We start from the raw sequence: 27,809 nt of genomic DNA on the forward strand, positions 1-27,809 counted from the left end.
AACAAACATTTTCTTAAAGCTCATTTGAGAATCCAAGCCTTCCGGGAAGCCTTACCGAATTGTTGATTGTCTCCAGAACCTGTTCAAACAAGGTGGGCAATACATTACTGCGAAAACTCTTTCTAGAATACTTCTAGACTAATCTCTAAAAGTAGAACGTTTAGAATGCGAGCGCAACGAGCACGTTCAGATGTAATTTAAAAAAATATTCATGTGTGTCCTTGAGAAGCTAAATTATTTACGAGAGAATTTTTTAGCGTCTAAAAATAGTAAAACATCAAAATGTTTGTAAATATTAAAGCTGAAGTGACCCTAGCTACCTGAACGTGCTCGCTGCGCTCGCATTCTAATAGTGTCTTTTTTGAATCTAGACAGATACTATTATAATAAGTGAATTCAAAATAACTTCTATAAGACTCTTTCGTGGATATTTCTGAGACTGAGAATTTAAAAAAAAAAAAAAACGTTTAGAATGCGAGCGCAGCGAGCACGTTCAGGTATAATTTAAACAACTTTTCATTGGCGCCCGTGAGAAGCTAAATTATTAAGAAATATTTTACTGTTATTGAAATTTTGAAAATGTGAGAATGAAACATTCTGAATGGGCTCGCTTACGCTCGGGAAGTAAAAAGCAAAATATAAACCCCACCCACCCACCCTATCTCTGTTCTTACGATTTTTTTATTCGTCGTGTGTCAGAGGGGCAGAGCTTAATTGCAAAATCCTTATTTCTCTATAAAAAATAAGTCGGACAACGAACAGTTCATCATAATTGAGGTTGGGGCGGGTGGGTGGGGCTTATTTTTTGCTTTTTTTTCTTAACATATAGGAGTGTAATTTTCTTTCATTGATTCTTGAAAAACATGTAGTGGTAGTTTTTTGCAGAGAAATAAGATTTTGCAATTAAGCTTCGGCCCTCGGCTCACGACGAATAAAAAAGTGATCACAACTGAGATGAGGGCGGGTGACAGCATCGGCCTTAATAAATTTAATTACATTTTCTCCTATTTCGAATTTTTTCAGTTCTGGTTTTTTTATTATCCTTGAGAAAAACAGTTTTAGAATATTGCATTAAAATCCAAAGGCTCAGCGAAGATTTTTATTTGAAAAAGTTAAAAATAATGTAAAAATGCAAATTTTGATCATTTGAACCTGTTATCCTGTTTTATCTTATTTGTTTACATTTCATTAATTCGAAATGATTTTAATACTATTTTATATCCCACTCTTTGCAATCTCGGCATTGGAAAATTTTAAATTGGGGTGTATATTTTTGGTATTGATTTGTGATTTAAGTTATTGGTTAAATATTAGGAGTATAATATATTTAAAGGTAAGCGAAGAAAAATGTTGCTGCCTCGATGGGAATCGAACCGCACGCCCCCCGCTTGCTGGACAGGTATCCGCTTACGTGTTATTGTGCCGCCACATATTCTCACTGACCAGGTTTACATGAAATTGTTTCGAAATTTTGATGCGACGTTGCTAAGTTATCCCTGTATTTTATTTCTGCATCTTATTTCGTATTTTGTTCTCTTTTCTTTTCTGTTAAGTAGTTTCTACATTTATTAAAGTCGACCATTTTTGAGATTTTTTACTTTTTTAAGAAACCCACCTACGTATTGAAAGAAAGAGAAGAAAAAATACAAGGTGTTCTTCTTGAAAAGACTGAAATATTGATATTTGAAAGTACATTGTGAAGTTTAAAATTTGCTTGGTCGTGATATTGGACGATTTTTCAGATCGGTCCATGGCCTGGTATTCTACCATATTGGTATGAAATGTGATAATAACCGGTTACCCCATTACGTCGCGAAAAAATGCGTCCATTCCATTACGCAATATTTTGACAGCTAGTCCTTTAAAGTCAAAATTTAAAGGTATTAAAAGTTAGGTTAGGATCAACGTGACAAAGTAAACAAGTTTTTAATGATAAATCTCTAAAGTATACATAAATATAGGATCAATGTGTTCAAACGCGGATCGACAAAATTACGCCAAAAAAATAATACAAGGTAAAGGTAGAGATGTTATTGCACAAAGAACCGATCGACGACAGGTAAATTTTAACATTTTAATATATCATTCTAAAGTTTGGTTTTCAGCGGCTTATACAAAGATTCAAGTCGTTGAGAATACAGTCTATTGATAGTTTAAGACATCTAAACGAAAATGAAATCACATATGAAGTTTTAAGTGAATTGAAAAAATTAATTTTGTCAACTCTAGATCAAGGGAATCTTCTACATGAAGACGATGTAGATTTTTTCCTAAAAGATTTGGAAGAAGAACTGAAATTAGGTGAACATGAGCAGTATGAAAAGTTATGCATGGAGGAAATTGAATCAATCACAAACAATTTAATGGGCAGATGTGATATTTGTGAAAATTTGATCATAAATAATGGTATTTGTGACTCTTGTTCATCAAGACATTTCACTGCTCAATTTTGATACACCAGCCGCATTTGTGTAAATAAATAAAGGTTAATAAAAAGACATTTATTTTTATACAAATAAACTATGACCTTCTCATTGTTAACATAGTATTAATTTCCCATATAATTCGCCTTAAGTGATCAATAACATCTTTTAGTTGTTTGTTTTTCAGTATAACTTGCTCCATTACTTCTTTGCACTCTTCACAGGCTAACCTATAAGCCTCAGAGTTCTTTTTCTCATCATGTTTAGGATCATGTTCATCCTTAAAAGGTATTAAACTCTCAATATGTGTATATTCCATTCCTTGAAGTTGACAATTTTCGTTACACTTCTCATAGATTAGCCTTAACCTTTTAAACAAAACCCTTATGGTACGAAGCTGCTCCTGCACCTTTGCTTTCTTTTCATTACTAGCATTGGAAGATTGTGGAGTTCCATTAGGAGGCTACAACCAACTTCAGTATAAATCAGCCTCACATTTTAACATCATACCTGTATTGTTTTTAAAGTTTGAAAAACTTCCTGTGTTCTACTAACAATATCTTGCACAGTTTCCTGCCCTATCCTACATAAAGATGCCGTATTAAACTCTTTAGACTGCTGTTGCTGTTGTTGAGCCTGAACTGGAGGTGTCGGGGCTACTCCTGTGGGTGTTTGTTGCATAACTTGTGACTGATTAGTCTGCATAGCATGATGCTGTAAATTACTTGAGAACTCTAAAACACGCATGTAGCACAAGTTCTAAAGAGCACCACCACATTACCCATCGAACCCTGCTGCATTTGTAGAGGATTAGCTCCCTGATGCTGTGCCATTTGGTTTCCCGGATTCATTGCATATTGTTGGTTCAGTTGACCCAGAAGTTGATTATTGCCCTGCATGGCTGGGTTCAGACCAGAACTGTTTAAAGTGGATGCCATCTGTGCTATCATAGGATTGCTCATTTGGTTACCCATTGTGTTTTGCATATGAACCGGCATCTGGTTTCCTAGTTGACTTTGCATGGTGTTGCCCATTGGGTTCTGCATTGAGGTCGAAAATTGATTTCTTAGGGCCCCTTGTTGGGAATTGTTCAGGCCCGGGATGAAGTGATGCTGTGGTGCAGACATTTTGCTAGAACGGTAGTTATGAAGTGATTCTTTTAGGACTTGGAATTGAGAAGGGCTTACCTTTTTGCTACTTTCACAACAGAGTAAAAAAATTATTATTCAAGACTCAGAATAATAATTACCGATTTTAATCTCATAATAACACAACCACTGTTTTGATGTACGTAATTGACCCCAAACATAACCTATAACGAGCTAGAACCAGAGATTTTAGAACTTTTGTGATGTGTCAAATCTGACATTTCTTTTTCAAACTACTCCCCATTCTAAATCAAGAAAGATGACGAACTATATTGACCAGTAAAGTGAATGACGCGCGAAATTTGAACTCAGTTCATAACACGAGAGCCGTATTTCAGTTCCCCGTGTAATCCTTATGGGTGAAATCGAGGCGTCACTTTAACGCTTAAATTCTACCATTAAAGTAATTTTCTTATATATCCCACTACCTGTACCATTAAGACTGATATTTTTACTATTGATCTTGATACCAAACATGAACGGAACCGGTGGTATTTAATAAATATTTAAATTCAACTTTTACCACGACATTTGCCTCGAACGTATGTCGTACAGTGGTTCATACTGCCATTGACGTCCCCCTCCACATAAATGGCTTTGATTTTGAGATACTACAGATACGGCTGTGAATTTAAAATAATACATAAAGGAGATCTCATATTTGCAAATGTTTTCAATCAATTGCCAAATTTTGATTTAAGAATCATCATCAATCCCAAGCTTTTTTCTTTTCACACATTTTTGCTAGAAAAGGAAAAACTTAGCATTCCTGATTAGACCTTTCATGTATAAGTAAAAATCACTTTCATTTTAGTACGACTTGGGTGTGAAACACCCATTTAAAAAAAATCACAATTTAAAGAACAATTTATTTCAAAACAAAAAAAATATTCAACAATAAAAAATTGCACTTCCTAATGCAAAATAATCTGATTCACTTTTGGTGAAAAACTGACCCGCAAACTGTTGATGGGCCATTTAATAGTCCTCGGACACTAATAGTTCTTCGACACTGTGAAGTAGGTTTTCTTCAGATCTTTCTGGTTCAAGGCCCAATAGCCAACGCAGTGCTTCGCTCCCATCAGTTTGTCGTAAGCTTTCATGAAGTTGTACCTCAACATTAGCTGTTTTTAGGCTGATTTGGGGATTAAAAGAATTTTCAGAGACAACAGCTCTGACTTCAGCTGATTCACTTTTCTTCAGATGTACGTCCCAAGCACGCAAATTATTGGTCCAAAATACATTATAACGTCCGTGTAGGGCAGGTGTAGCCAATTAGCCATATGGTGACATACAAATGCACCTCTTGGGGTTTCACATGTTGCCTCTCTTAAGGAATATCTATGCATAATAAAACAAAATACGTCATAATTTTACTTGATACAGAATTTATCAATATACATTAACTTACCATAATCTTCTCGCATTATAGCTCGAATAAACTCTTCAAGCACATTTAATTCAGTATACCAATTGACTTTCACTACATTATTTGACTGTAAAGAATTTTCTCCAACAAAAAAAAATGGCAATTACCCCTATTGTTAACACATGTCTTTCTGTCATTATTAATAACAAATACAAAAAAACCAGTCCACAGATACATACAACCTAATGTGAATCAATATCACAGAACTAATATATCATCCAAAAATTGTGGTTATGACATAGAATACCCTCTCTATAGAACACGATCTCTAATGCTTTTATGTTGGTCACAATGTCAGCATCTACTGGCTGGGTCGGGAACTAAAACTGGCGCTAAATTTGAAAGCGAATTTTTAAGGTGAATTTTTTATAATTGAAGGGAAAAATATGGTTTGTGTATTTTATATGTTAGTTTCAAAACGTGTAAATACGTTTTGAAGCTGACATATAAAAAACACAAACAGTGTAAAAAAAGTAGATAAAATATTTGACACAGTATATTTAAAACTTAACATTCAGTTGTAAATGTAAATACAATAATAACAATAAATAAATAAATACATTGATAATATCCTAAAAATATCTTAAGAGAAAATTAGAAAAGTAAGTAAAAGTCAAACAAAATAGTGCAAAATAAAATAACATTTTAAATATTAAATGTTCAAAATTGATAACCAAATATGTTTCCCAGTACTTTGTTATGGTATGAACAAACAAAATAACCTGCAAAATCCAAAATTATACAAACGTTCTACTTTCTTTCTGTAAAACGTAAATATAACTGTTGCATTTCTGTTTCCAATGGAATTGATTTGTTAGGCTCTTCCTTACCAAATACTACATTGCTGACTTTTTTCATAGATCTAAAGATAGACTCTCTTAAAAATAAATGAAAAAGTTGAGTTTTTAGTTCTTCGATATGCAAAACACTCCCGAAAATCAAAATCAATCGCTGTTGCCCCTTTCATAACCGTTTTATAAAAAAATGGGCAGTGTTTACGCCAGGCATGGAATTTTTACAAAAAGCAAAAACAACAGGTTGCTTCTACCTTCCGAAAATTCCTCTGAGTACGCAAATATGGTCTGCAATTTTTTCCGTTCTTGTTGAACCGTCATCTTCAAAAACCACAACTATCCTCACAAGGCAAGTGGTCCAGATGAGGCTGAATGAACATCTCATCAAAGATGAGAGTACATACTTAGGGTTAATTTTGCGACTTACTTGCTTTCTGAGAACTTCGAATATAGGTTTGATGATACCCGGTTCTATTGGAACTTTATTTAGGGTTGCCCTCAAAGTGTTAATAGATAGCAACATAAACATTCTTGGCAGAAGTTTATACGATTTTGAACCATACTTCCAAATGGCAATGGCATCTGCTTTCACCTCAAATGTAAAACTCCTGCTTTTCGATTTACGTTTCTAATCTAGTTTTCAAAAAATTCTCGCTGAAAAGAAGCCAATCCTTTCACGATACCAACCAAACGTTGATCTCCTAGAAACTTCTTAGCGGAGCGAAAGGCGTTCTTGTGATTGCCACATCAATGTGGTTTGCTTCGAGTGATGCTGTAGCAAGTTCACTATCAGCTGTGAATAAAAATATCTTAATATTGGTTTTGTAGTGACTTTCAATTTGTTTTACCGTGGAAAGGCAAAATAGCTGGTACTGCAAATCTATGCGGCTTTTGCGTTCCTGGTATGTATAGTCTTTGTCTGGTCGAAAATGATGGAAGCCAGTGTACCCTCTGCTATAAATTTGGTTGTTGTTTAAAACCACCAGTTTTTGGTTATTCACGGCTTTATTATTTGCGCCATAAACCGATTTGGATGTGGAACCCAAAGATCGGCTTAACTCTCGTCGTATATCCGCAACATGTTGTTGTCTTGCATTTTTGTTCTACAAAAATTGGGTATAATAATCTAGTCAAGGCAAAGTTATATACTTACATTTGGCAATTACACTCTACAATGTACAATGTAAACACATAAATTAAGAAAACTTTGAGAAGCACTATCCCACTATGAAATCACGCGAATACAACACAGGAAATGTGTCAAATGATAAACACTGCCGTTGCTAGGAGATCTAAACGAATTCTCAAAAATTTTGAAAATCACAGCTTTTACAGATTTCTTTTCATTACGACTCCTGGCGGGCGGGTCGGAAAACTTCGCATGAAAGGGTAAGGTGAAGGCTATCTCATTTCAAGACCCCTGGGTTATGATTGTTTGTTGTGATGAAAATACGAAATCAACTGTCATATTTTGGGGATTTTCACGATACAAACGTCACTAGCCCCGCAAAATATTCGCGTTCTTTTTCTGTCCGGCATGTTTCTGGATTTTCCGTTTCACTCATGCGCAAGGCATTAGAAACGATGTACGTTACTTTGATGAACATCGTTGTTTTTAATTTGCGATATTTCTTTAACAGAAGCTTTTTATATAGTTAAACCTTCAGTAATAGGAAGATAATTGAACAGTCTTTATCGCTTGTAGCATGAACTAGTTAAGATTTCTACCTGTGCGGTGTATTTTGCCTGTAAAATCAAGCTCCCATAAGAAACCCATAGTAGAATTTTTGAATTATGAACTGCCGCGCATTCTAAATTCTAACCTTACTTTACTGGTCAATTACGTTTCAAGTCAATCAAACACTGGTTTATTGCTTTGCTTTAAATGATGAGTGGTACGCAATAATTACTGGACAAAAAGTTGTCCTAAATAAGCGTTCTTGGTATCACTAGAACAAAATTGATAAGGACATTTATTTACAATGTCACAGCAAAATAATTCACGTGTGTACAAATATTAAACAATTTCATACTCTGGTTTCTAGATAAATAAATTAAACAAAAACCTTTTGTGAAAATCGTCAGTCACAACTAGTGGCATAAATGTCAAGACCTACGCTTCTCTACTATGATCCCAACAGAACGCTACAGTAAAATACATGACACATTTTTTTATAGTTTTTATTATTGCGTTACAATTTTAAATATATTTAATAAAAAATAAGTACCTGTAAAAATAAAGGAAATTAATACCAAAATAAATACATTTCATTAGAAAAATCTGTATCCAGGAAACAAGAGCCTCAAAGCGCCACTGAGATTGTGATTAACTTTACTTAAAAGTTTCTTCTCCACTTTAAGTCGGCAACAAGGGCAGTAATAAATTTCAGAATGAAAACATTTTTTCAGACATTCCTGAGACAAACACGTAACACATTTTTACGTAATTTTAAAAATCTAAAACCAACTACCTACTTACATGACAAATATTATGTTTACAGTGTGTTGTGATGGGCATGTGAACTATATCGTGACAGCAAACACAAGTAAACATCTCCTTCACTTTTTTAACAAATGCTTCTTCTCCAAGCTCGGTTATTTCTACACATTCGTTCCATACTTTTTCATTGACAACATCGGCCTTAATAAATTTAATTACATTTTCACCTATTTCGAATTTTTCCAGTTTCGGTTTTTTACGTACATGATCCTCTCCGATTCTCGAGATCTATAAAACATTTTATGATTTAAAAAAATCTGGCGTGCAATGATGGTAAAACTACTACAGGAACAAACTTGTGCTCTGTAATTTTCCAAGGTACTGGATTCGGGTCATCTCTTTTCATAAGAAAACGCCAAACAATACATCCTGTTGCATCTATATGTGGAAAATATTCCACGACTTTGTAGATTCCGTCGTATCTAAAACCATTTTCAGGGGCAAATTTTGAGATGTTCCTCAGTTTGTCACTTCTGACAATCCTGATTGGTTTTCCGCGTTCCCAGATATCAGCTTTGCCGAAACTGCAATTTTCTCTTTTATAATTGTGGCAGTTTGAAGTTAATTGTCTAAAAACATCTGTGTCTAAACAACATGGACGAAATCCGGATATCTGTACTTACTTGGCCATTTTGGTAATGTGTTGTATAAATACTTTTGTGGTAATCGTTCGCGGTTTCATAGTAGAACGACTAAAAATGTTGTAGTAGAATTCGTCTCCACAATCTTGTAATACTTCATGAGGATTCTCTAATACAATGCTGTAAACACCTTCTTCCGCTCCACAGACATTGCTCGCGGAATTTGTGTGAACACCCGCCTCAAATATCTGCAAAGTTCATATGACTGTATATCTTCCAGAAAAATGTAATTCGTTAACCGTCTTCAAGTTAGCGTTAGACGTGCAAGCTGGTTTTCTGATCCCTGGTTGTTTGTAACAAACAAGAAAGTTGATGTTAAATCGTTACCAAAGGTGAAAACATTTTAAGCAACTGGGATTACAATATAAAAATCAAATATCATACTTTCAAAAAAGTGTATTTCGTTATTAATATATCGTAAGTGTCGCAAACTACTATGTACATACCTAAACTACAAAGCGGCGTCCATGCATTTCATACAGTCATGCTTCAGGTTTTAGAAGGAAAAGCAGAAAATAAAAGATCTCTACCTGAGATTTGTCGTTCCACACAGTACCTACTTGTATTCCCAGGATGGGACCAAAGGAATTTTTTGGTGTACAGGTTCGTACTTGTGTTTTAGTCTCATTTCCATTGTGAAATTTATTCAAATTTTCTCCTGGTTTAACAATTTCATTCTCATCATTTTTACAATCCGGACAATACCTAAATGAGACAATTCCTTAACAGCCGATTGACATTCTATAAAACGGCGTTACGGAAAAATAGATCAAAAAATTTAACCCTCACAGTTTTTGACAGCCTGTTAGTTGGTTCCACAGTAAAAACTGAAGTAACTTAAAAACCGGAACAAATACATTCATAATGTAAAAAATTGGCATTGTGCTTCAGGGTATAATAAATTTAATGTCTCTGTTATCCAGACTTTGCTATTAAATAGTATACATATTACATACCGAGGCGGAAAGTATTCCATTTCTGTCGAGAGACACAGGAATCGTACTTTTGCCGAGGTTTGTACACTATTTTATTCACTTGCAATTTGATTCGATTTTCGTCGCATTTATTCGGATCCTTTCAGCACAATAATCACCCGTATTGGTCAAACGCAAGCACCGCAAGAAATTTGCGTCGTTTACGGACCCGCTTCCGGATGCGGAATAGCCATAAATCCAGCTTTAATGACACATACGTAACATTTGAAGGTCGAAAGTGACATTCACTTCCATCTCTTGAGTGGAAAGTGACAGTTACTTCCATTGCTTGGGTGGAAAGTGGCAGATAAGTGGCATTTGTCACTTTCCACCATTGAGATTGAAATGAAGTATGCAATAACTAACTTTTAAACTTTTAAAAAATTAGTAAGGCTATATCTTGACAAAGTATGCTGCTTCCTACCTTCCTGGTAATTCTGGTATTTATTCAGATATTGTTCTAATAAAAGCACAATACTTTTTTTTCATGGCGAAAGCGGAATGTATGGTTTCTAATCATAGATAGTTGGCGGTCTTTTTTTCTCTGATCATTTGGCCAAATTGATTTTTAGTTGTAAACTTCAGGGGGAAAATTGATTATGCAAAGACGGGGTATAAAGCATAATACGCGACAGGTTTTTTGGGCATAAAGTGTAGTGTGAGTGTACACCTGTCAACAGAGTAACATCGTCAAGAAAGGGTGACAGAATCCAGATTTTGGTTTTTTGTGTGTTTAAATTTGTGATATTCAAATAAATATTTGTATTATTTCATTTGATTTTATTTTTGAACGGTGGAAAAGGCTTTTTGCACCTGGGGAATAAATACTTTCTAGGTTATTTGAACAACAAGATTTTGCATTTTGATTTACGGCGACTTTTCAACCTTGGGTTTCACCACACAACGTTTAGGGTTTCATTTTGTTGACGATCACAGTTGAAGACCAAATTTTGAATTTTTCGCAGGTTTCATAATTTTGTACACGTCTAAGTAGTACCTATTCTTTTATTTTTTTACTTTAAACTCTTTGTTTTTTTTCATATACTCATTATTTTGACAGAATTCCCTTTCAGTTTAGAAAAATGGGGTTATATGTGCATTCTTGCACAAGTTGATTTTTTTACCAACAGTGGAAGAGGCACTAGGACTGACTGAAGAAGACGATTCTCAAGATGTTCGCTGCATTTATACAGAACCTCCTCAATCGAGTAGTCTTAGGGGACGAACAACATGGAGCTGACCTTGTTTTGGCGAACTTACCTGATAAGTTTCTAATTTAGAACCAGAAGTAGAAATAGACTCCGAAAGCACGGTTGACAATAAAAATCCAACATCTCCGAAAAAATAAAATAAAAATAGAAAAGCAGAAAAACTATAATTACATATATAGGGTGAGTCACTAAGCGTGCGGTCTGTTTTTTGAGTAATATGCATTAAAATTTTTCTGGACTATACAGTGTTTTGTTTTGAGGGATGGCACAGCTTGTTTTTTTTTTTTTAATAGAACACTATATATTTTTTATATTTTCTAGCCTTTTTCTAGGATTTAGAACAACAGTTTATTTTTGAAATTCTAATGCGACATTGCCACATTATTCGAGTTTAATTAAAATTTTTCGTAATGCAAGCGCTCAAAAAAAAAATCGCCAGAATGTTCTGTGTTACAATATTTTAAGAAGAGATAAACAGAAGTACGCGTTTTATTGCGGTATGCATAAAATCCAGTTTTAATATAAAGTGTGACAATTTTCAAAATACATACAATTTCAGTTTTTTCAAATAAAACACCCTATACTTTGTAGCCTTGTCAACGGAAAATTTAGGTAGAAGCGAGCCATACACAAGAAAGAGCTTATTTAATTTTGGGATGGTGTCATAAATTTGCATGTAATAAACTGCGTTATTCATTGACAAGGTCACTGAACGAGTCAAAGCTGTAAAACTACTATATCTCTTATGCCACTATACTATATGTATTAAAGTTCACATTTTTATTTCGTTGTCTCAAAATTGTAATTTTGAATGGATTTTTATGTAATCCACTTCAATGTAATATTTCACTTTGCTCCTGCATAATCGCAAAATTTTAAAAAATCTACCAGTACTCTGACCTTATACAATTATGCATACCTATTATCACTCAGGATATACGAAATTTCGAAAAACCCTTTGAAAAAGTCTAGCAGGACATTTTATGAACAAATCGTCCCTACAGATTTTCATCACGTCAAAATTTTAGACTAAAAAAAAACGTTCGCGGGTTAATAGTGGGGTAATTTCATATTTTACAATTTAATAGTTTTAAATAAATAATGTACTCTCTGGCAAGTATTACATTACCTCAGAAGTACACACTATAAACCTATACATACCATTCTGGATCTGTTGGAATATCATCCAATGGTGGTTGAAGACAAAATAAATGGTAAGTGTATTCACACTCATCGCATATAATTAACTTATCAATGAAGTTTTTTTTGCCGCAAATGTTACAGCTGCACTCTTTACAATCTTTTACAGAAACATCTTTACATTTTTTGCAATAAAGAGGCAATTTTCCTACAAAATATATGATTTAAACAAGAAATTAAAATTTTGTTTTCATTACTTAAAGGGATTGTTTTAGTTTCACTTCCCCTTTCACAGATCAAGGTTGGCTTTTCAATTTTCATGACCTCGTTGGCGAACTTGACTGTGCAATTAATGTCCTCAAGGTCTCCACCTAGCATCAGAGTCCCAACCAGAGTACATTTTTTTATATTTATCTCTCCTATTTTAAAATCATACCTGAAATGTTATTTATTTATTTAGCAGAACGCCCAAATAAGATTTTTACCAGTATCCTGTCTCTCTTGGTTTATTTATGTTATAATTGACAAAAACAACCATTTCTGGTTTTAGTTCTGACAATTGGTATAAATATTTTGCTCTTGGTCGAATATCATGAAAATTAACGTTTAACGGGGCTGTCTGCTCGTCTCTGTCCATAACTACTTGAAATAACAAATCTTCTTCATCAGTACTGGTGGTCACTTCTGTATAAATACTAACAATTTTAGCCTCAAACCAAGCACCGATTTCTTTATACACAACATCAACTAAATCGCCAATTTTGTAATATTTACTTGTTGTATTTATAACATCACTATCTCTTACACTAGCGTCATCAGAGTCAATCTTTGTGGATTTCTTTTCAGTATTGTCAGTTGTCACTAATAACTGAATAACATCATTATTTTTAATTTTGTAGTCTGCTATTGAATGGTCAGATATCAACTGTAACAAAATACTTTTACTAACAGTATAAGCGATTTTATTCAAGTGTACTTGTTTTCCTCCATAGTACAATTTTTGTTTGGCAACATCCACCTGAAGCTCATTTTTTATTAGTTTTTGAAGTGCTGCTATTTCCAGAGTGTGATTTATGTTAAAAATGACATCACTTTTTATCTTCAGAGGCACAGTGACCTGTCTAATTCTCACAGACTGCATTTTCTAACTTTAATGGGACAGGTTTCAACAAGTGGTTGTATGGCACTTATCTTCGGCTCCGGGTAAAGCTGGCTTAAATAAAACGAGTGCACGTGACATGCTTAATAATATCGGAAAACGGAACGCGAAGTCGGGAATTATTGCAACACGAAACTAATAAACTCTCTTGCGAACGAAAACAATAACAGTTGCAGTAACCCAATACACTGGAACAAGTAATAACACAAAACAAATTACGTCATGGAGTAAAAAAAAAACAAGAGCAACGCACCACGTGTTCCCACATGTGTTCCATTTCTTTTTGATTGATATGCAACACACAATACAGGTTTGCATTGATGAGGAAAGGAATTGGGGAATCAAATTACCAGCACCGAATTTTCTTCGCCTTTGAAGCACCAGCACCAGCAATGGTAAACGCCGTATTTTCCAACAAAGATTTCTCTGATAATTTTTTCAATTTGGGGCAAAATTCTACAATTCTAAATCAGGTAATGTCTAAAAAATTGGTAGCAGTTTTGGTAAAAATTTTATACAGTTTTCAAATCCTGCTACATATATACATTACGCTGATCGTCAATGCAGTGCAAATTTTGGTGACGCAAATTAATCCTTGTTTTCAACATTATTTATACATAATAAAATATCTCAAAACCAGTGGCGGCTCGTGACCTAAAATTTTGGTGAGGCCACACCTTATGACGTAAAAATAGTTAAATACATATAATTTTTTTTTATATCTGTAAATTACTCTACTCTGTCAGTTGAAAGTGATACCTGAGACTAAAAAAATTTCCACTTCCATTTTTCCCACACTTGGCGACTTACTTAAGAAATTTGGAATTGTAAGTTGATTTTATACGTCAATACTAGATGAAAATGTATTTTATTAGGAAATTTGAACATAAAAAAATATTAACAAAAATGCACCACATAATCAACTGTCCGGCAAGAACCGACGTGGAGGTGTAGAGTTTTCTTGCCAAGAAAGAAGGATAGGGCAGAATAGGAAACAAGAATGATAACAAGTGGAAGGTTTAAAACAAAGGTAAATCAAAAATGTGGCAAAACAATAGTAATATAAGTAAAATGAAAACTTAATAAAAATTGTAGTTTTCGAACAACCGCTTCAAAGCCGTGGTAAATAACAAAAAAAAGATTTATAAATAATATAAACAATAACAATACTTATGGATTAATTTATCTTGTAGGTTGTATTTACTGAAATTATTTAGTAATTGAAATAAATCTTCAGAAGTTGGTCCAGAACTAACATCGAAAAACCCCATGAATCTTTCGACAATTTTACCGGAGATAACGTAACGAAAAATAACTGACAATTGCGATTTACAACTTATGTCAGTCGTTTCATCAATCTGCCAGGAAAAAAAAGGGGCTTCAAAAATTTGTTTGCTAATGTTCTTGTTTATGACAAAAGAAATTGATTCAGCTAACTCGTTCTGAATCATTTTTGAAGTACCGGAAAACACGGGTTTATTGTCAAAATCTTTTTCCAAAAAATTTCCCATATAAGTGTCATATCTATTCAACAATGAAATTAATTCTTTGAAATTTCCGCGATTGAAAGACGTTTCTGACTCGTCATGTCCTCTAAAGGTAAGCTCTTGTGTGCATAAAAATATAGCAACATCAATTAACCTTTTAATAATTTTCCTATTTTCGCGAACTTTGACATTAAAATTTTCTATTTCAATTTTGCGAGCAGAATCTAGAGTACTGGCAATATTCTGTTGGCCGAGAAGAACAAACTTGGAAGAAGATGATATGTGATCTTTACTTTTGGAATATTTTTCCAAGGAACGCGACAAATTTTTCAAATCTGCATATCAAGTTTCTCACCAAACCGATTCTCCACTATTCGAGAATAAAATACATGGCCAACAGAAAAGTTTATTCACAGTTGTACTCCCAGCAAGCCAATCATATTTTGTATACCAATTGAGACTGAACACCCTGTTTTTTTGTTTTTCTCTTTGAATTAATGTTAAGCTTATATCTGGACATGGACGTTTGCTTTACTTTACAAACAGTTTATCTTCGTATGTTAACTTATTGGAGGGACATTTATTCACGAGAACGTTAATAACAATGTCATTTGTATTTCGAACCGTGGAGATTACCTGAGTACCAGATGGGCCTGCGTCCATGTTCATTATTATTTAATTACAAATAAAATTAATCGGAGTATCCACAATCCACTGCTTAACCAAGTACCGAACTCTTTAACGACAACGACTGAAATTTAAAATTTATGCACTCTGCAAAATGCAAAACGCACGTGCATGTGGACTGAGCTGAGAAGGAGAACCAATCAGACAAGAGCTGCGGCCGGCCTCAAAACTATCTGTCCTAAAGCATTTGATTCCCATAATAAACGGAACCGGTAATACTGTGCGTTGTAAAAACATCCAGCCTCCTATTCCCACATTTTAATCAACCCGTGAGGCCGGCCTAAACGCATGAAAATACATGATTGGTTAGAATAACGCTGCGCCTTGATTTTGTGGTTGGCATAGAAAGTTCAGTTGTCGCGCTAATTTTAAATTCCCCCGTACAAAAAATCCATATTTCATACTAATGACTGCTAATGGAAGAAAAACATTTTTTATGATTATGTAAGGTGAGGCCCTGCCTCACCTGCCTCACCTGAGAAGCCGCCACTGCTCAAAACTTTTGGTTCATTCGTTTTCTGAAATAATAAGAAATAAATATATTTATGTAGAGTGTAAATCTCAGAAAAAGTGAATACAAAAGTGTCACATCATGTTTTAATCCGTCTGGACGAGTTTTTTTTTTTTTTGACTTTGCTACTACCTACATATAAATACATATGTCTATACCAAAAAAACTATAAAAAGACGTAGAAGGACGTCTTGTTTCTTTTGAGAGATTATAATTGCAATAACGTAGTTTCTCTTCTAAAAACAAGTTGTTTATGTCAAAGTTAGATTTCTTTTTAAAACTCAAGCCACCACCCTATAATAAAAAATATTTTGGTCCATTCTCTCGGTACTGTAATGGCTGATTGATAACCCAATATCCTGCCAGAATGAGACATGTGCACAAAGTTATAAAACCCGCGAAAACTTTAAAATTTGGTCTTGAGCTGCGATCGTCAACAAAATGGAACCCTACGTTGTGTTTTTAAAATAGCGGAATGCGTTCAAATGTCAAAACTGGAAAAGGGATATTGAATCAAAATGCAAAATATAGAGCGAAAAGCTGCAAAAACCTCACCAGCTTTCAAAAATCAACCAATACTACAAAACGACACAAATATTTAAATAAAACGAATTTAAACACGCAAAGAAAAAGGAGAATTCGGCATTAAAATAGTTGGATGGTAATTATCAAAAACCAAAGACTGCATCGTGAGTCGAAAACATAGATCACGGCTACGGGATCGATGTCTCTGATCAAGGCGATCGAGCTCTTTTAGTTTTTATGAGCACACAGCATACTAGCTATGAAATTTGAATTTGAATAATGTACTAACTAAAAGCATCCAGAACTTTAAAATATATCATCATTCATTACTGAAGTGAATTTCCGCTACGTGGTTTACGTGAACACTTTTATCATCGTTGTAAAATTGCACGAGAACCATGAACGGTTAAAAAGTTTACGTGAACTGTGAATTTACAAACAGTGAAATAAAAATTATATGTGTTAACGGCAAAATTTCTCATTGCAGATTAGAAAATCGTCAAATCTAAAAAAAGAAACTTTTTGTAATCCCCAGAAATGAAAACACACGTCCCTAAATTAATTTTTCTGTTGATCACAAATCTGCTTTTAGATTTTGTCTACCACGTTTAGTTTTCCAAAATATTTATAACAAGAAGATCATAAAAATGACGCATTTACGCGAAACAAATCTTAATCATCTTCGCAAGGAGATACAATTCAATTAGTCAGTCATTAGTTAATCATAAATTAAACGAAAATTTGCCTAACACGCTAAATATGCATGGGTATTTTTTAAATTTTCAAATGCGATTTTGTGGCCTTGTTTTTTCTCGGCGCGAAATTTAACTTTTAAATCGGGACACCACAGTACCATTAATTTATTGTAATTTGTCATGAGTGAAGGTTTATTTATTTTTACAGACATTTTACATACATTTTTACATACAGCTGTAACAAATTAAATAAATAATAATAATAAATTATCTTTTCACTTTAGATTTTTTTTCTGCCAGTATAAAATTATATCCGAAACGATTAATGATTCCTTTTCTTTTCATGTAATTACAACTATTTATTGAACAATCGCGTGGTATTCTATTTTCACTAATTATTCCTATATCGTGGTATCTTCTGTTATGTAGTGCAGATAAAAAATTCAAATTAGCAAAAAATTGATTAAAATACATTTTTCATATAAGGAGCCTCACATTTCTCGTAGTGTTTTCATAAATATTATTTCTGTTTGTATTTTACTTTGAACAGTCGGGGTCAGAAAATCTTGGACGTCAATAACATTCCATACGCCGCCCCGGTACGACGCCTATGAGTTCTAGTATGTACAGCGATGATGGGTGACTCATCGTCGGTGACAGCGGCCGGGCGACGTTCGCTAAAGAAAAGCCTGGAAGTGTAACTCGCGATGGGTATTCCAGAAAGACCTCGATCGCTGAACATCTACAAGGAAGTATGGGTTTAAATGGAGGTCCCCTTGGGGAACGATGGTTATTCAGTCAGCAGCCGAGTCCAGTGAATTAATTCAGTCAAGTTGCGCTAGAATTATTTTGTACATAATCGCTATGTAATTAGTCGTGTAAATTTGAGTTACTAAGAAACAAATTGTTGAGTTTTACCCACGTCGATTTTGAAAAATGTGTTAATCTTGAAACGTCAAAGTGACATGATGCATATAACACTTTCTCGAAAATTTCAAAATGAAAGAAAAATGACGTCCAAGATTTTCTGCGCCCGATTGTAATCACATAGTTATACATATAAAAACGGCCTGTTTCTAAAATAAAGACTAGAGCGCGGAGATGCGGAGTAATCCCGAAGCGTGCTTACCTTGAGTTGTAAATCTCAAGGCCGGGCGTTTACGTTGACAATTATTATTCTGAAAATTTTTCTTTTAGCTTACAGCTGTTATTCAAATAAACGTATATACTCGTATATATGGGGAAATCACAGCTGTATACAAAGCATTAACGCAAAAAATAAATGAATAAGTACCTGAAGCACGCCTATATTTTTTATATATTAATTGATATGTGTTCCAAGATTTTACTTAGTTGCGTCTGCGTCCTGATAATGACTAAACGAAAAAAAAAACAAAATCTTAAAAGTAAAAAGAATACTTATTCAACTGCTGACAGAAGTTAAAAAGAAATATATCCACGTATGGAAACGAAAAATACAACACTTGCAACTCTCCCATAAAACTGACTGTTTACGAATTATATGTACTTATACAGGGTGTTATCGAAAGGTACGTACAAAATAAAATCGGCAGTTGGTCTCGAAGTTTGGGTGCTAAAAGTTAAACAAAATTCAGGTAAATGTGTTCTTCTTTTAAAGATAAACATTATTAAAATTTATGTTCAAATTCGTTGTACGTCTATGAAAAAAGATTATCTTTCGTTTCTATAGCAACATTTAGTCTTGATAAAATTTTTATTGTTACAGTTACTAGGATTTACTAAAATAAGTTAATTTTACCTATTTATCTTTCAGTAGCGTCAAAAAAGGTTGGATAAGGGTTAATTTTCCCCTTATAATTTTGATAATACAAAATAAATTTTCAGATTTCTTAGACTACGCGAATAACTGTCAATTTTGGTCTACGGACCTTTCAATAACACCCTGTATTAAACGTATGTTCATATTTAAGGTTACAAAAAAGTTTAGAAACAAGCTCAAACTGCAGAAAAACCAAAAGTAACTAGTTTGCTTTAGAATATGTATATGTATAATTTTCGAAGGCAATACTTTGGGAACACATAAATATTAAATTTATTTATTATATTTATATAATTAATTTCACATCACCATAAATGATCAAAGTCTTCCTAAATATGACATTAATTATACTGTTACGTTGATCGGTGAGTAAAATCGGCGTGGGTAAAACTCAACAATTTATTTCTTAATAACTCGAATTTATAGCGATTCTGTACAAAATAATTCCGGCGCACTTCACTGGACTCTCTTTGAGAAGTGTTCAAAGTTGGTTTACATAGAAGTTCTCGCGCCTCTGAAGTACAATACATCATATACAGTTTTTCAAAAAAAAAAAATTTGACTTTGCGAATTTTATTTTTTTATGATAATTCTTATAAGTTAAAATAAAGATATGTTTGTAATGTTAAAGTAAAGGTAAAGAGGCATGCTGTGTGTATATTTCAAGTGAGTTTTTCTATTACAAAATTTTATCACGGAGACGTATGTCAGTTTGGATAGTTAATGATATAAGATGTAATAGTGACAGTACTGTATTTCCAAATTTGGGCGAAAATATGTTGGTCTTGATTTGTTCAACAAAATAATTTGTGTCATTCATTAATTTTTTTTAGTCAGCGTGTATAAGCATTTATGAAATACATATTCGTTTTTTAAGTATCAAAGTTAAATTGTAAAATGTTACACAATTTAAATTTTTTCAGAAAAATCTGGATGTCACTAGTATAGGAATATGTAATTTTATTGCATTTAAAAAATATTAACCATGAAAAATTTTCAGATGACACCATTACATTGTTGGTGACAAAGATCGGACCAATTTTGGTTACCTTTTTATAATCTACATTCTACATGATATTCCTAAAATATACATATATAAAATTTTACAATAAGTCCAATAATTTCGATAAAAATCGACACATAGCAGACAGACGTCAGACTACAGACAAACGTACAGACGAAAAGGGGAGACCTCTTTTTTAGTAGGTACTCTAGGAGACATGAAATAATGGAATAATGTCTTTACAACGTAAACATTGAAATCATACACATGAATTTGCAAGAATCTTTTACTTTTATTGAATGCACTATTTTGACGACTAATATACGTCTTTTGAAATTTGTAGTAATTATAAAAATCTTCCACTTTCTTCATCGGGCGAATTTTAGTCGATTGCTAGATTCTTGAAAGTACCGTCTACCCCAAAACATTCATTTGGTTTACTTTCCAAAGGTCGTAAATGCTCCATAGAAACGTTATTGTAATTTTCCACAAAAAAATCATGATGGTCTTCTATAGCCTGATCCCACTTTTCTATAAAGTAATATACATTTAAAAATCATTAGCTTATCCATAATCAATTTAAAAATTACTTAATTGCTCAGCAATGGGCGTCAACGTTCCACCATAATCAAACGGAAGGCATTCTTTCGGTATTACTTTGTACACAGATTCCATATTTTCATGAATTCTTACCTGAAAAGCTTACATGTATATATAACACTTTACTCAAAATAATCTTACTCTTTCATAAATTTTGGGCCTCAACACTAACTTCATCAGAGCTAGAATTTTGTTAGCAAAGGAAGGGAAGTTAATGAGTTCTAGTCCTAATATTCTTTGCGAATAGGCTTTCTGCAATCAAAAGTCATTTAACGTTATACTACATAGGGTGTCTCACATAAGATTGCGAGAGCTTATATGTGAAAATGTGTTTTTGGCATAAAGAGCATCTTATTTACTTCTATTAAATTGATGTGCTTGCCAAGTGGTAGAGGATTTATCCTCAACAAATGGTTTAGTGTGAATCCGCTAAAATCGAAGAGGTAACGAATACCAACAGAATAATCATGCTGCAAAGAAAGTTCTTCAATTCCCAAATTGACCTTAATTACTTCATATATGTCATATGCGATAGGACTTGGATTCATTATCTTCATAATAACGATTCGTTCTAGGTTCGGCGTTAAATTGGGCATAGGCAAATAAATTCTGAAACAATTTTAAACACTCACTCTTAGAGCACTGGAATTTTTCGAAATAACTTACGTCACATGTTTTGACGGCACAATAGATTCAAAATCACGAATAAGGTTTTTGTTGTGGCCTCTAAGCGAATAGTAGTTGTCCAGCTTCTGTTTAGTTCGTTCCACACGACATTTATTTCTCAAGAGGATTTTTTCAATAAAGTCGTCTAAATAAAAAATACATTTAAATATAGTCTCCCGGTCCAGTTGAAATATACTAACCTGACAATGTTGGAGGCAAATGTGGTTGTTTTTCTTTCCATGTTTGAATAATTGCTACGTCTTCTTTTATGTTATTCTCAGTGACATTATAGTATTTGAGGATTTGTTTTTTATCTTCTGAAGTTACAACGAGTAAGGACTCCATTAGTTTGGCTATGGGAAAATTGCAGACTTATGATTAGTAACAAAAAAATCTAGGGTCTATTTGTTAATAATAATCAACTAATTTTTTATACAATTAATTCATTTGTCTGTTTATTTATTTAGATGATTTTGAGATGACGTCATCAACTTTTTGGAAAAGATTAATGAATAAAAATTTTGTGGTCAAACTTAATTTAGAGCATCCGATATATTCATAACGAAAAAAATAGAAACAGATTGTTAAATCCAAGTAACGGAGTATGAAATAAAATTTTGTTTAGCATCTTGCCATTCACATGTCTTTCGTATCCTACCTGTCAAAAAACATAAATGAGACATTCGTCAAAATGATGATAAACTGTCGCCCAGTAAATAAAAATTATCTAAATACATATATCACATAATCTATTTCAGTAAAAAATTGTTTTGTGATAAAAACACAACTTACCTCTTTGTGTTAACTGTAGTTCAAAACCAACTGACTGAAAGTCAGATTTTGTTCTTTGATTTACTCCGTTAATGACCAAGGAACCTTGACAGTTATAGATGGGTTTTAGTGACTTGGCCTGTTTAAAACTTTCTAGTATACTGCATTTTAATTTGTTTACTACGGGTATTGTTACTATTATAATGTCCCAGAGGGGTATTTTTACAAGATAGCCTCTATATAAACATGGTAATGAAAACTTTGTTTCAAAAAATTCTGATAGAATTGTGTAAAGGAGTGGCTTTAATTAAAAAGCATATAAACTTTTTGTATTAATTAATTCTTGGAAACGCCTCGTTGCTACAAACATATTATGAAATTGAATATGAAGAAGATATGTGTCACAAGAACGACTTTCAAAAACCAGCATCTCGTACCATGAACTGGTTGGGTAACTGGAATATAAAATCCTGACAAATTTCAGATAATGTAATATCATTATTATAATTTTTAAATTTTGAGTTATTTCTGTAAAAAAGTAGCTCTGCTCTTCTAATGCTAAAACCATAACAAAAAATTTGTTTCTTTATTGCTCTATTTTTGTTGTACGGAAAAATGGACTGTATTTTCGGGACAGAGAAGGCACGAACTCACCTCAAAGGTGCCCTTTTGGAGTTTCACCGGACAGGAACGGTAACGAGCAGAGCAAAAACGAAGAGCTGCGAAGAATTGCACTTGGTGGAAATAACACACCTGAGTTTATGAGATACACTGATCGTGTGCTTGACACGTACATACTGAATACGGAAAATAAAACGAATAAAAAATGAAGCGGCACTGACCAGAGAATTCCTTTCTTTGAGGTTAAAATAACTATAACCCGCATAAACCCATTAAATAAAAAATTGGTCGAAAGTTCGACAAGACTTCCCTCGCTCCCGAAGTACCACTGATACATTTTTGTTGTGCAGATTTTTTAAATAACTGAGTGTTATTGTTAAATCTGTAATAAATTAAACACCACACCTGGAGTTTCTTGAGGACCCAACTAGACAAACAAGGTCATAAAAATTCCTCGATTCTTTTCGGTGACGGATGAACCGCCGTCAGTAGCACCCTCCGAATCCCTGCGCCAGGGAAACGAAAATTTCAAATATTATTTTGTCATTGTTAAATATCGTCGGGTGCATTATCTACATTTGAATGTGTTTATCGCCACAAAACAGGGGAGTAAAATTATTGATACAGTCACAATAGGAGCGAGGGAAGTTCTGTCGAAACAACTTTCGACCAACTTTTTTATTACTGAAACTTTGATGAACAATTTACCATGTTTCTGAGTACCTTAGATTCCAAAACATCCGGTTTTGCAATTTCAACGTTAAATAGTAAAATGTTAGTATAGAGTTTTTATTTTTTTCCAAAAATCTGGATGTCAAGGGTAAAATCTGAACACAAACTCATAAACCCGAACTGCAGGAATATAAATATTGTTACAGCATTTTAAGTTTTTTTTTCCAAAAATCTGGAACTCAACACGGATTTATGAACCACAAGTGGGTTATGTTATTTTATGAAATTTAAATAATAATATTTATTCGGCAAAATTTTGTGATGAGGTCATTTACAATAACTAGAGAGCGGATTTCTAGGTTTAATGCTTTTTGTGAAAAATGTAAGCACTTCAAAACTTTTTTATATCTGTAACTATGATACAATTTGGAGTCATTTGACACATTTTTTTTTATGCTTATTTACTTTTTTTTCAATTTTATGCATATTAAAACTTATATGCTTATTTAATGCTTTTTTTCACTAGCAGCCTGGACGCATGCAAATATCGACTCATTTAGTGGTAGCAAATTCAACTTTTGCTACCACGGGTTCAAAAAGAAAAATTGAGGTTATGTACGCAATGTTTGATGTGATTATTTCTTAAAAAATGAACAAATGTGTGCTACAAACATTACTTGAGTATACGCATGATAGTTGGTAGACGGTAGAAGATAAAATGATTAACTCAGCGACAAGAGTATAAACGGTTTTCTTTGTGTTGAAGATTTAGATCAAGTTTGATTAGAAATCAAAACAAAATCATGTTGCGTCAAAAAATTGAACGTTTATTTTTCAGTTTATTGTCTTATGGTTTCTACTAGTGAAAAAAATAGTATATTAACCACGGTTGCAAAGCCACTTCTAGACCTCGCACTTAGAGCCCTCGACGCTGCGCGTCTCGGGTTCTAATTTGCGCTCGGTCTAGAATGCTTGGCTCTGCAACCTTGGCTAATAATATACTATTTTCGACGAATATGAGTTTTAATGCATATTTTGTTCAAACGCCGGCCTTGTCGGGATGACAAATACTTGTTAGTTAGCCGTATCGTATCGTATGCATTTTACCTGGACTTGACCATTGAAGTACACTTACTCAAGACCCTTTCTGTGAATAGGTTCCGGTCGTTTGGGTAATAAAATTTTATTATAGGATTGGAAAAATACTCCATAGATTTTATGACTTTAAATACTTACTTCCGTTGATAATGAATCAAGCTTTTAACCAGATGTTCTTTTTCGGCATTTTGCGGCAAGACCGTTGAAGATTTTCTAGAAAAAAGGATTATTGTACCCAACTACCTACCTTAACTTTTCTAATGGAAACTTTTAAGTAAATGAACCGTTTATTTCACAACCATCAGTCCATCGCATCTGTCGTAGTACAGTGTTATACGTGGTTCTCCCTTGTTACATGTTGACTTCTTTTTGGTAATATTACTAATATTTTAAAAGAATGCCGAAAGTAAAATCGCCGCCGGATGAGTGGATAAAAAATCCTGAAATCCTCGAAACACCAAAATTCCCGAATTTTCAAAACTCCAAAATTTTCAAATCTTCAGAACACCAAAAACCTCAGACCGTCTAAACACCAAAATTCTCAAATTCTCAACTCCTCAAAACACCAACATCTTCAAATATTCAAACCATCAAAATTTTCAAATCCTTGAAACACCAAATTCTTCAAAACGCAAAATCCTCAAATCTTCAAAACACCAAAATCTTCAAATTCTTAAAACATCAAATTCCTCAATTCCTCAAAACACCAAAATCTCCAGATCTTCAAAACATCAAAATCCTGAAATCCTCGAAATATCAAAATTCCCGAATTTTCAAAACTCTAAAATTTTCAAATCTTCAGAACACCAAAAACCTCAGACCGTCTAAACACCAAAGTTCTCAAATTCTCAACTCCTCAAAACACCAACATCTTCAAATATTCAAACCATCAAAATTTTCAAATCCTTGAAACACCAAATTCTTCAAAACGCAATATCCTCAAATCTTCAAAACACCAAAATCTTCAAATTCTTAAAACATCAAATTCCTCAATTCCTCAAAACACCAAAATCTCCAGATCTTCAAAACATCAAAATCCTGAAATCTTCGAAATATCAAAATTCCCGAATTTTCAAAACTCTAAAATTTTCAAATCTTCAGAACACCAAAAACCTCAGACCGTCTAAACACCAAAGTTCTCAAATTCTGAACTCCTCAAAACACCAACATCTTCAAACATTCAAACCATCAAAATTTTCAAATCCTTGAAACACCAAATTCTTCAAAACGCAAAATCCTCAAATCTTCAAAACACCAAAATCTTCAAATTCTTAAAACATCAAATTCCTCAATTCCTCAAAACACCAAAATCTCCAGATCTTCAAAACATCAAAATCCTGAAATCCTCGAAATATCAAAATTCCCGAATTTTCAAAACTCTAAAATTTTCAAATCTTCAGAATATCAAAAACCTCAGATCTTCTAAACATCAAAGTTCTCAAATTCTCCACTCCTCAAAACACCAACATCTCTAAATATTCAAAACATCAAAATTTTCAAATCCTTGAAACACCAAATTCTTCAAAACGCAAAATCCTCAAATCTTCAAAACACCAAAATCTTCAAAATCTTAAAACATCAAATTCCTCAATTCCTCAAAACACCAAAATCTCCAGATCTTCAAAACATCAAAATCCTGAAATCCTCGAAACATCAAAATTCCCGACTTTTCAAAACTCCAAAATTTTCAAATCTTTAGAATATCAAAAACCTCAGATCTTCTAAACATCAAAGTTCTCAAATTCTCCACTCCTCAAAACACCAACATCTCTAAATATTCAAAACATCAAAATTTTCAAATCCTTGAAACACCAAATTCTTCAAAACGCAAAATCCTCAAATCTTCAAAACACCAAAATCTTCAAAATCTTAAAACATCAAATTCCTCAATTCCTCAAAACACCAAAATCTCCAGATCTTCAAAACATCAAAATCCTGAAATCCTCGAAACATCAAAATTCCCGAATTTTCAAAACTCCAAAATTTTCAAATCTTTAGAATATCAAAAACCTCAGATCTTCTAAACATCAAAGTTCTCAAATTCTCAACTCCTCAAAACACCAACATCTCTAAATATTCAAAACATCAAAATTTTCAAATCCTTGAAACACCAAATTCTTCAAAACGCAAAATCCTCAAATCTTCAAAACACCAAAATCTTCAAATTCTTAAAACATCAAATTCCTCAATTCCTCAAAACACCAAAATCTCCAGATCTTCAAAACATCAAAATCCTGAAATCCTCGAAACATCAAAATTCCCGAATTTTCAAAACTCCAAAATTTTCAAATCTTCAGAATATCAAAAACCTCAGATCTTCTAAACATCAAAGTTCTCAAATTCTCAACTCCTCAAAACACCAACATCTCTAAATATTCAAAACATCAAAATTTGCAAATCCTTGAAACACCAAATTCTTCAAAACGCAAAATTCTCAAATCTTCAAAACACCAAAATCTTCAAATTCTTAAAACATCAAATTCCTCAATTCCTCAAAACACCAAAATCTCCAGATCTTCAAAACATCAAAATCCTGAAATCCTCGAAACATCAAAATTCCCGAATTTTCAAAACTCCAAAATTTTCAAATCTTCAGAATATCAAAAACCTCAGATCTTCTAAACATCAAAGTTCTCAAATTCTCAACTCCTCAAAACACCAACATCTCTAAATATTCAAAACATCAAAATTTGCAAATCCTTGAAACACCAAATTCTTCAAAACGCAAAATTCTCAAATCTTCAAAACACCAAAATCTTTAAATTCTTAAAACATCAAATTCCTCAATTCCTCAAAACACCAAAATCTCCAGATCTTCAAAACATCAAAATCCTGAAATCCGCGAAACATTAAAATTCCCGAATTTTCAAAACTCCAAAATTTTCAAATCTTCAGAATATCAAAAACCTCAGATCTTCTAAACATCAAAGTTGTCAAATTCTTATCTCCTCGACACACCAACATCTTCAAATATTCAAACCATCAATAATCTAAAAATATTGTACCCCAATTTAATTCACTCTACTTGCATTGCCCACGGTTTAAACAGAGTGGCTGAAGGAATACGTTTGCAGTTTCCTACTGTTAATAAATTAGTGGCAAATGGTAAAAAGATTTTTGTTAAAGCCCGACTAAGAGTGCAACATTTTAAGGAAAAATTTCCAAACATACCATTGCCCCCAGAGCCGATTATAACGAGGTGGGGAACATTTTATTATGACAAATATATCAAAGAATTTGAGGAAGTAGTTAC

At 33.2% G+C, this 27,809-nt stretch overlaps 3 protein-coding genes and 2 long non-coding RNA genes across 7 annotated transcripts; all 5 read right to left on the bottom strand.

Moving 5' to 3' along the window:
- Positions 1-2,486: 2,486 nt before the first annotated feature.
- On the bottom strand, positions 2,487-3,903 carry LOC135123087 (mediator of RNA polymerase II transcription subunit 30). Its single transcript, XM_064047592.1, has 4 exons — positions 3,611-3,903; positions 3,205-3,554; positions 2,934-3,157; positions 2,487-2,886 (listed from the first exon to the last, which is right to left on the bottom strand). The coding sequence occupies exons 2-4, from the start codon at positions 3,548-3,550 to the stop codon at positions 2,521-2,523; spliced, it is 936 nt and encodes a 311-aa protein (XP_063903662.1). The 5' UTR covers positions 3,551-3,554; positions 3,611-3,903; the 3' UTR covers positions 2,487-2,520.
- A 522-nt stretch (positions 3,904-4,425) lies between these two features.
- Positions 4,426-5,438, bottom strand: LOC135123573 (uncharacterized). Its single transcript, XR_010279667.1, has 2 exons — positions 4,983-5,438; positions 4,426-4,912 (listed from the first exon to the last, which is right to left on the bottom strand). It is a non-coding gene; the product is annotated as an uncharacterized LOC135123573 (long non-coding RNA).
- Positions 5,439-5,636: 198 nt separating this feature from the next.
- LOC135123572 (uncharacterized) lies at positions 5,637-7,198 on the bottom strand. The gene is made up of 3 exons (XR_010279666.1): positions 6,948-7,198; positions 6,643-6,897; positions 5,637-6,587 (listed from the first exon to the last, which is right to left on the bottom strand). It is a non-coding gene; the product is annotated as an uncharacterized LOC135123572 (long non-coding RNA).
- A 761-nt stretch (positions 7,199-7,959) lies between these two features.
- LOC135123574 (E3 ubiquitin-protein ligase UHRF1-like) lies at positions 7,960-13,725 on the bottom strand. The gene is made up of 10 exons (XM_064048355.1): positions 13,673-13,725; positions 13,237-13,607; positions 12,746-13,185; positions 12,518-12,696; positions 12,282-12,468; positions 9,466-9,640; positions 8,918-9,123; positions 8,581-8,863; positions 8,274-8,522; positions 7,960-8,209 (listed from the first exon to the last, which is right to left on the bottom strand). Exons 2-10 carry the CDS (start codon positions 13,399-13,401, stop codon positions 8,066-8,068), a joined length of 2,028 nt encoding a protein of 675 aa, XP_063904425.1. The 5' UTR covers positions 13,402-13,607; positions 13,673-13,725; the 3' UTR covers positions 7,960-8,065.
- Positions 13,726-20,400: 6,675 nt separating this feature from the next.
- LOC135123088 (alpha-tocopherol transfer protein-like) lies at positions 20,401-23,110 on the bottom strand. Of its 3 annotated transcripts, none has more exons than XM_064047594.1 (8): positions 22,820-23,110; positions 22,187-22,270; positions 21,595-21,747; positions 21,395-21,539; positions 21,088-21,337; positions 20,870-20,980; positions 20,719-20,821; positions 20,401-20,659 (listed from the first exon to the last, which is right to left on the bottom strand). In XM_064047594.1, exons 3-8 carry the CDS (start codon positions 21,737-21,739, stop codon positions 20,511-20,513), a joined length of 903 nt encoding a protein of 300 aa, XP_063903664.1. In that variant the 5' UTR covers positions 21,740-21,747; positions 22,187-22,270; positions 22,820-23,110; the 3' UTR covers positions 20,401-20,510. The 3 variants fall into 3 exon arrangements, with proteins under 3 accessions (XP_063903664.1, XP_063903663.1, XP_063903665.1); XM_064047593.1 differs by having other exon boundaries at positions 22,187-22,304; XM_064047595.1 differs by lacking the exon at positions 22,187-22,270.
- Between the last annotated feature and the right edge of the window lie 4,699 nt (positions 23,111-27,809).

The sequence above is a fragment of the Zophobas morio genome, unplaced genomic scaffold, assembly GCF_036711695.1.
Source record: "Zophobas morio isolate AGI-343-1 ecotype UQ-CSIRO unplaced genomic scaffold, CSIRO_AGI_Zmor_V1 ptg000006l, whole genome shotgun sequence".
Taxonomy (NCBI): Eukaryota; Metazoa; Arthropoda; class Insecta; order Coleoptera; family Tenebrionidae; genus Zophobas; species Zophobas morio.

Bases quoted from the DNA above. Each gene is read 5' to 3' on its own strand.
- LOC135123087 (XM_064047592.1), bottom strand. From the start codon at position 3,550: ATGTCTGCACCACAGCATCACTTCATCCCGGGCCTGAACAATTCCCAA. The intron at 3,158-3,204 runs GTAATGTGGTGG...TGCGTGTTTTAG, and splicing joins AATGCAGCAGGGTTCGATGG to AGTTCTCAAGTAATTTACAG. The intron at 2,887-2,933 runs GTATGATGTTAA...AGTTGGTTGTAG, and splicing joins AAACTTTAAAAACAATACAG to CCTCCTAATGGAACTCCACA.
- LOC135123574 (XM_064048355.1), bottom strand. From the start codon at position 13,401: ATGCAGTCTGTGAGAATTAGACAGGTCACTGTGCCTCTGAAGATAAAA. The intron at 8,864-8,917 runs GTAAGTACAGAT...AGATGTTTTTAG, and splicing joins CACATTACCAAAATGGCCAA to ACAATTAACTTCAAACTGCC. The intron at 8,210-8,273 runs GTAAGTAGGTAG...TGTTTGTCTCAG, and splicing joins GTAAACATAATATTTGTCAT to GAATGTCTGAAAAAATGTTT.
- LOC135123088 (XM_064047595.1), bottom strand. From the start codon at position 21,739: ATGGAGTCCTTACTCGTTGTAACTTCAGAAGATAAAAAACAAATCCTC. The intron at 21,540-21,594 runs GTTAGTATATTT...TTTTTTATTTAG, and splicing joins TTTGCCTCCAACATTGTCAG to ACGACTTTATTGAAAAAATC. The intron at 20,981-21,087 runs GTAAATAAGATG...TTTTGATTGCAG, and splicing joins AGCACATCAATTTAATAGAA to AAAGCCTATTCGCAAAGAAT.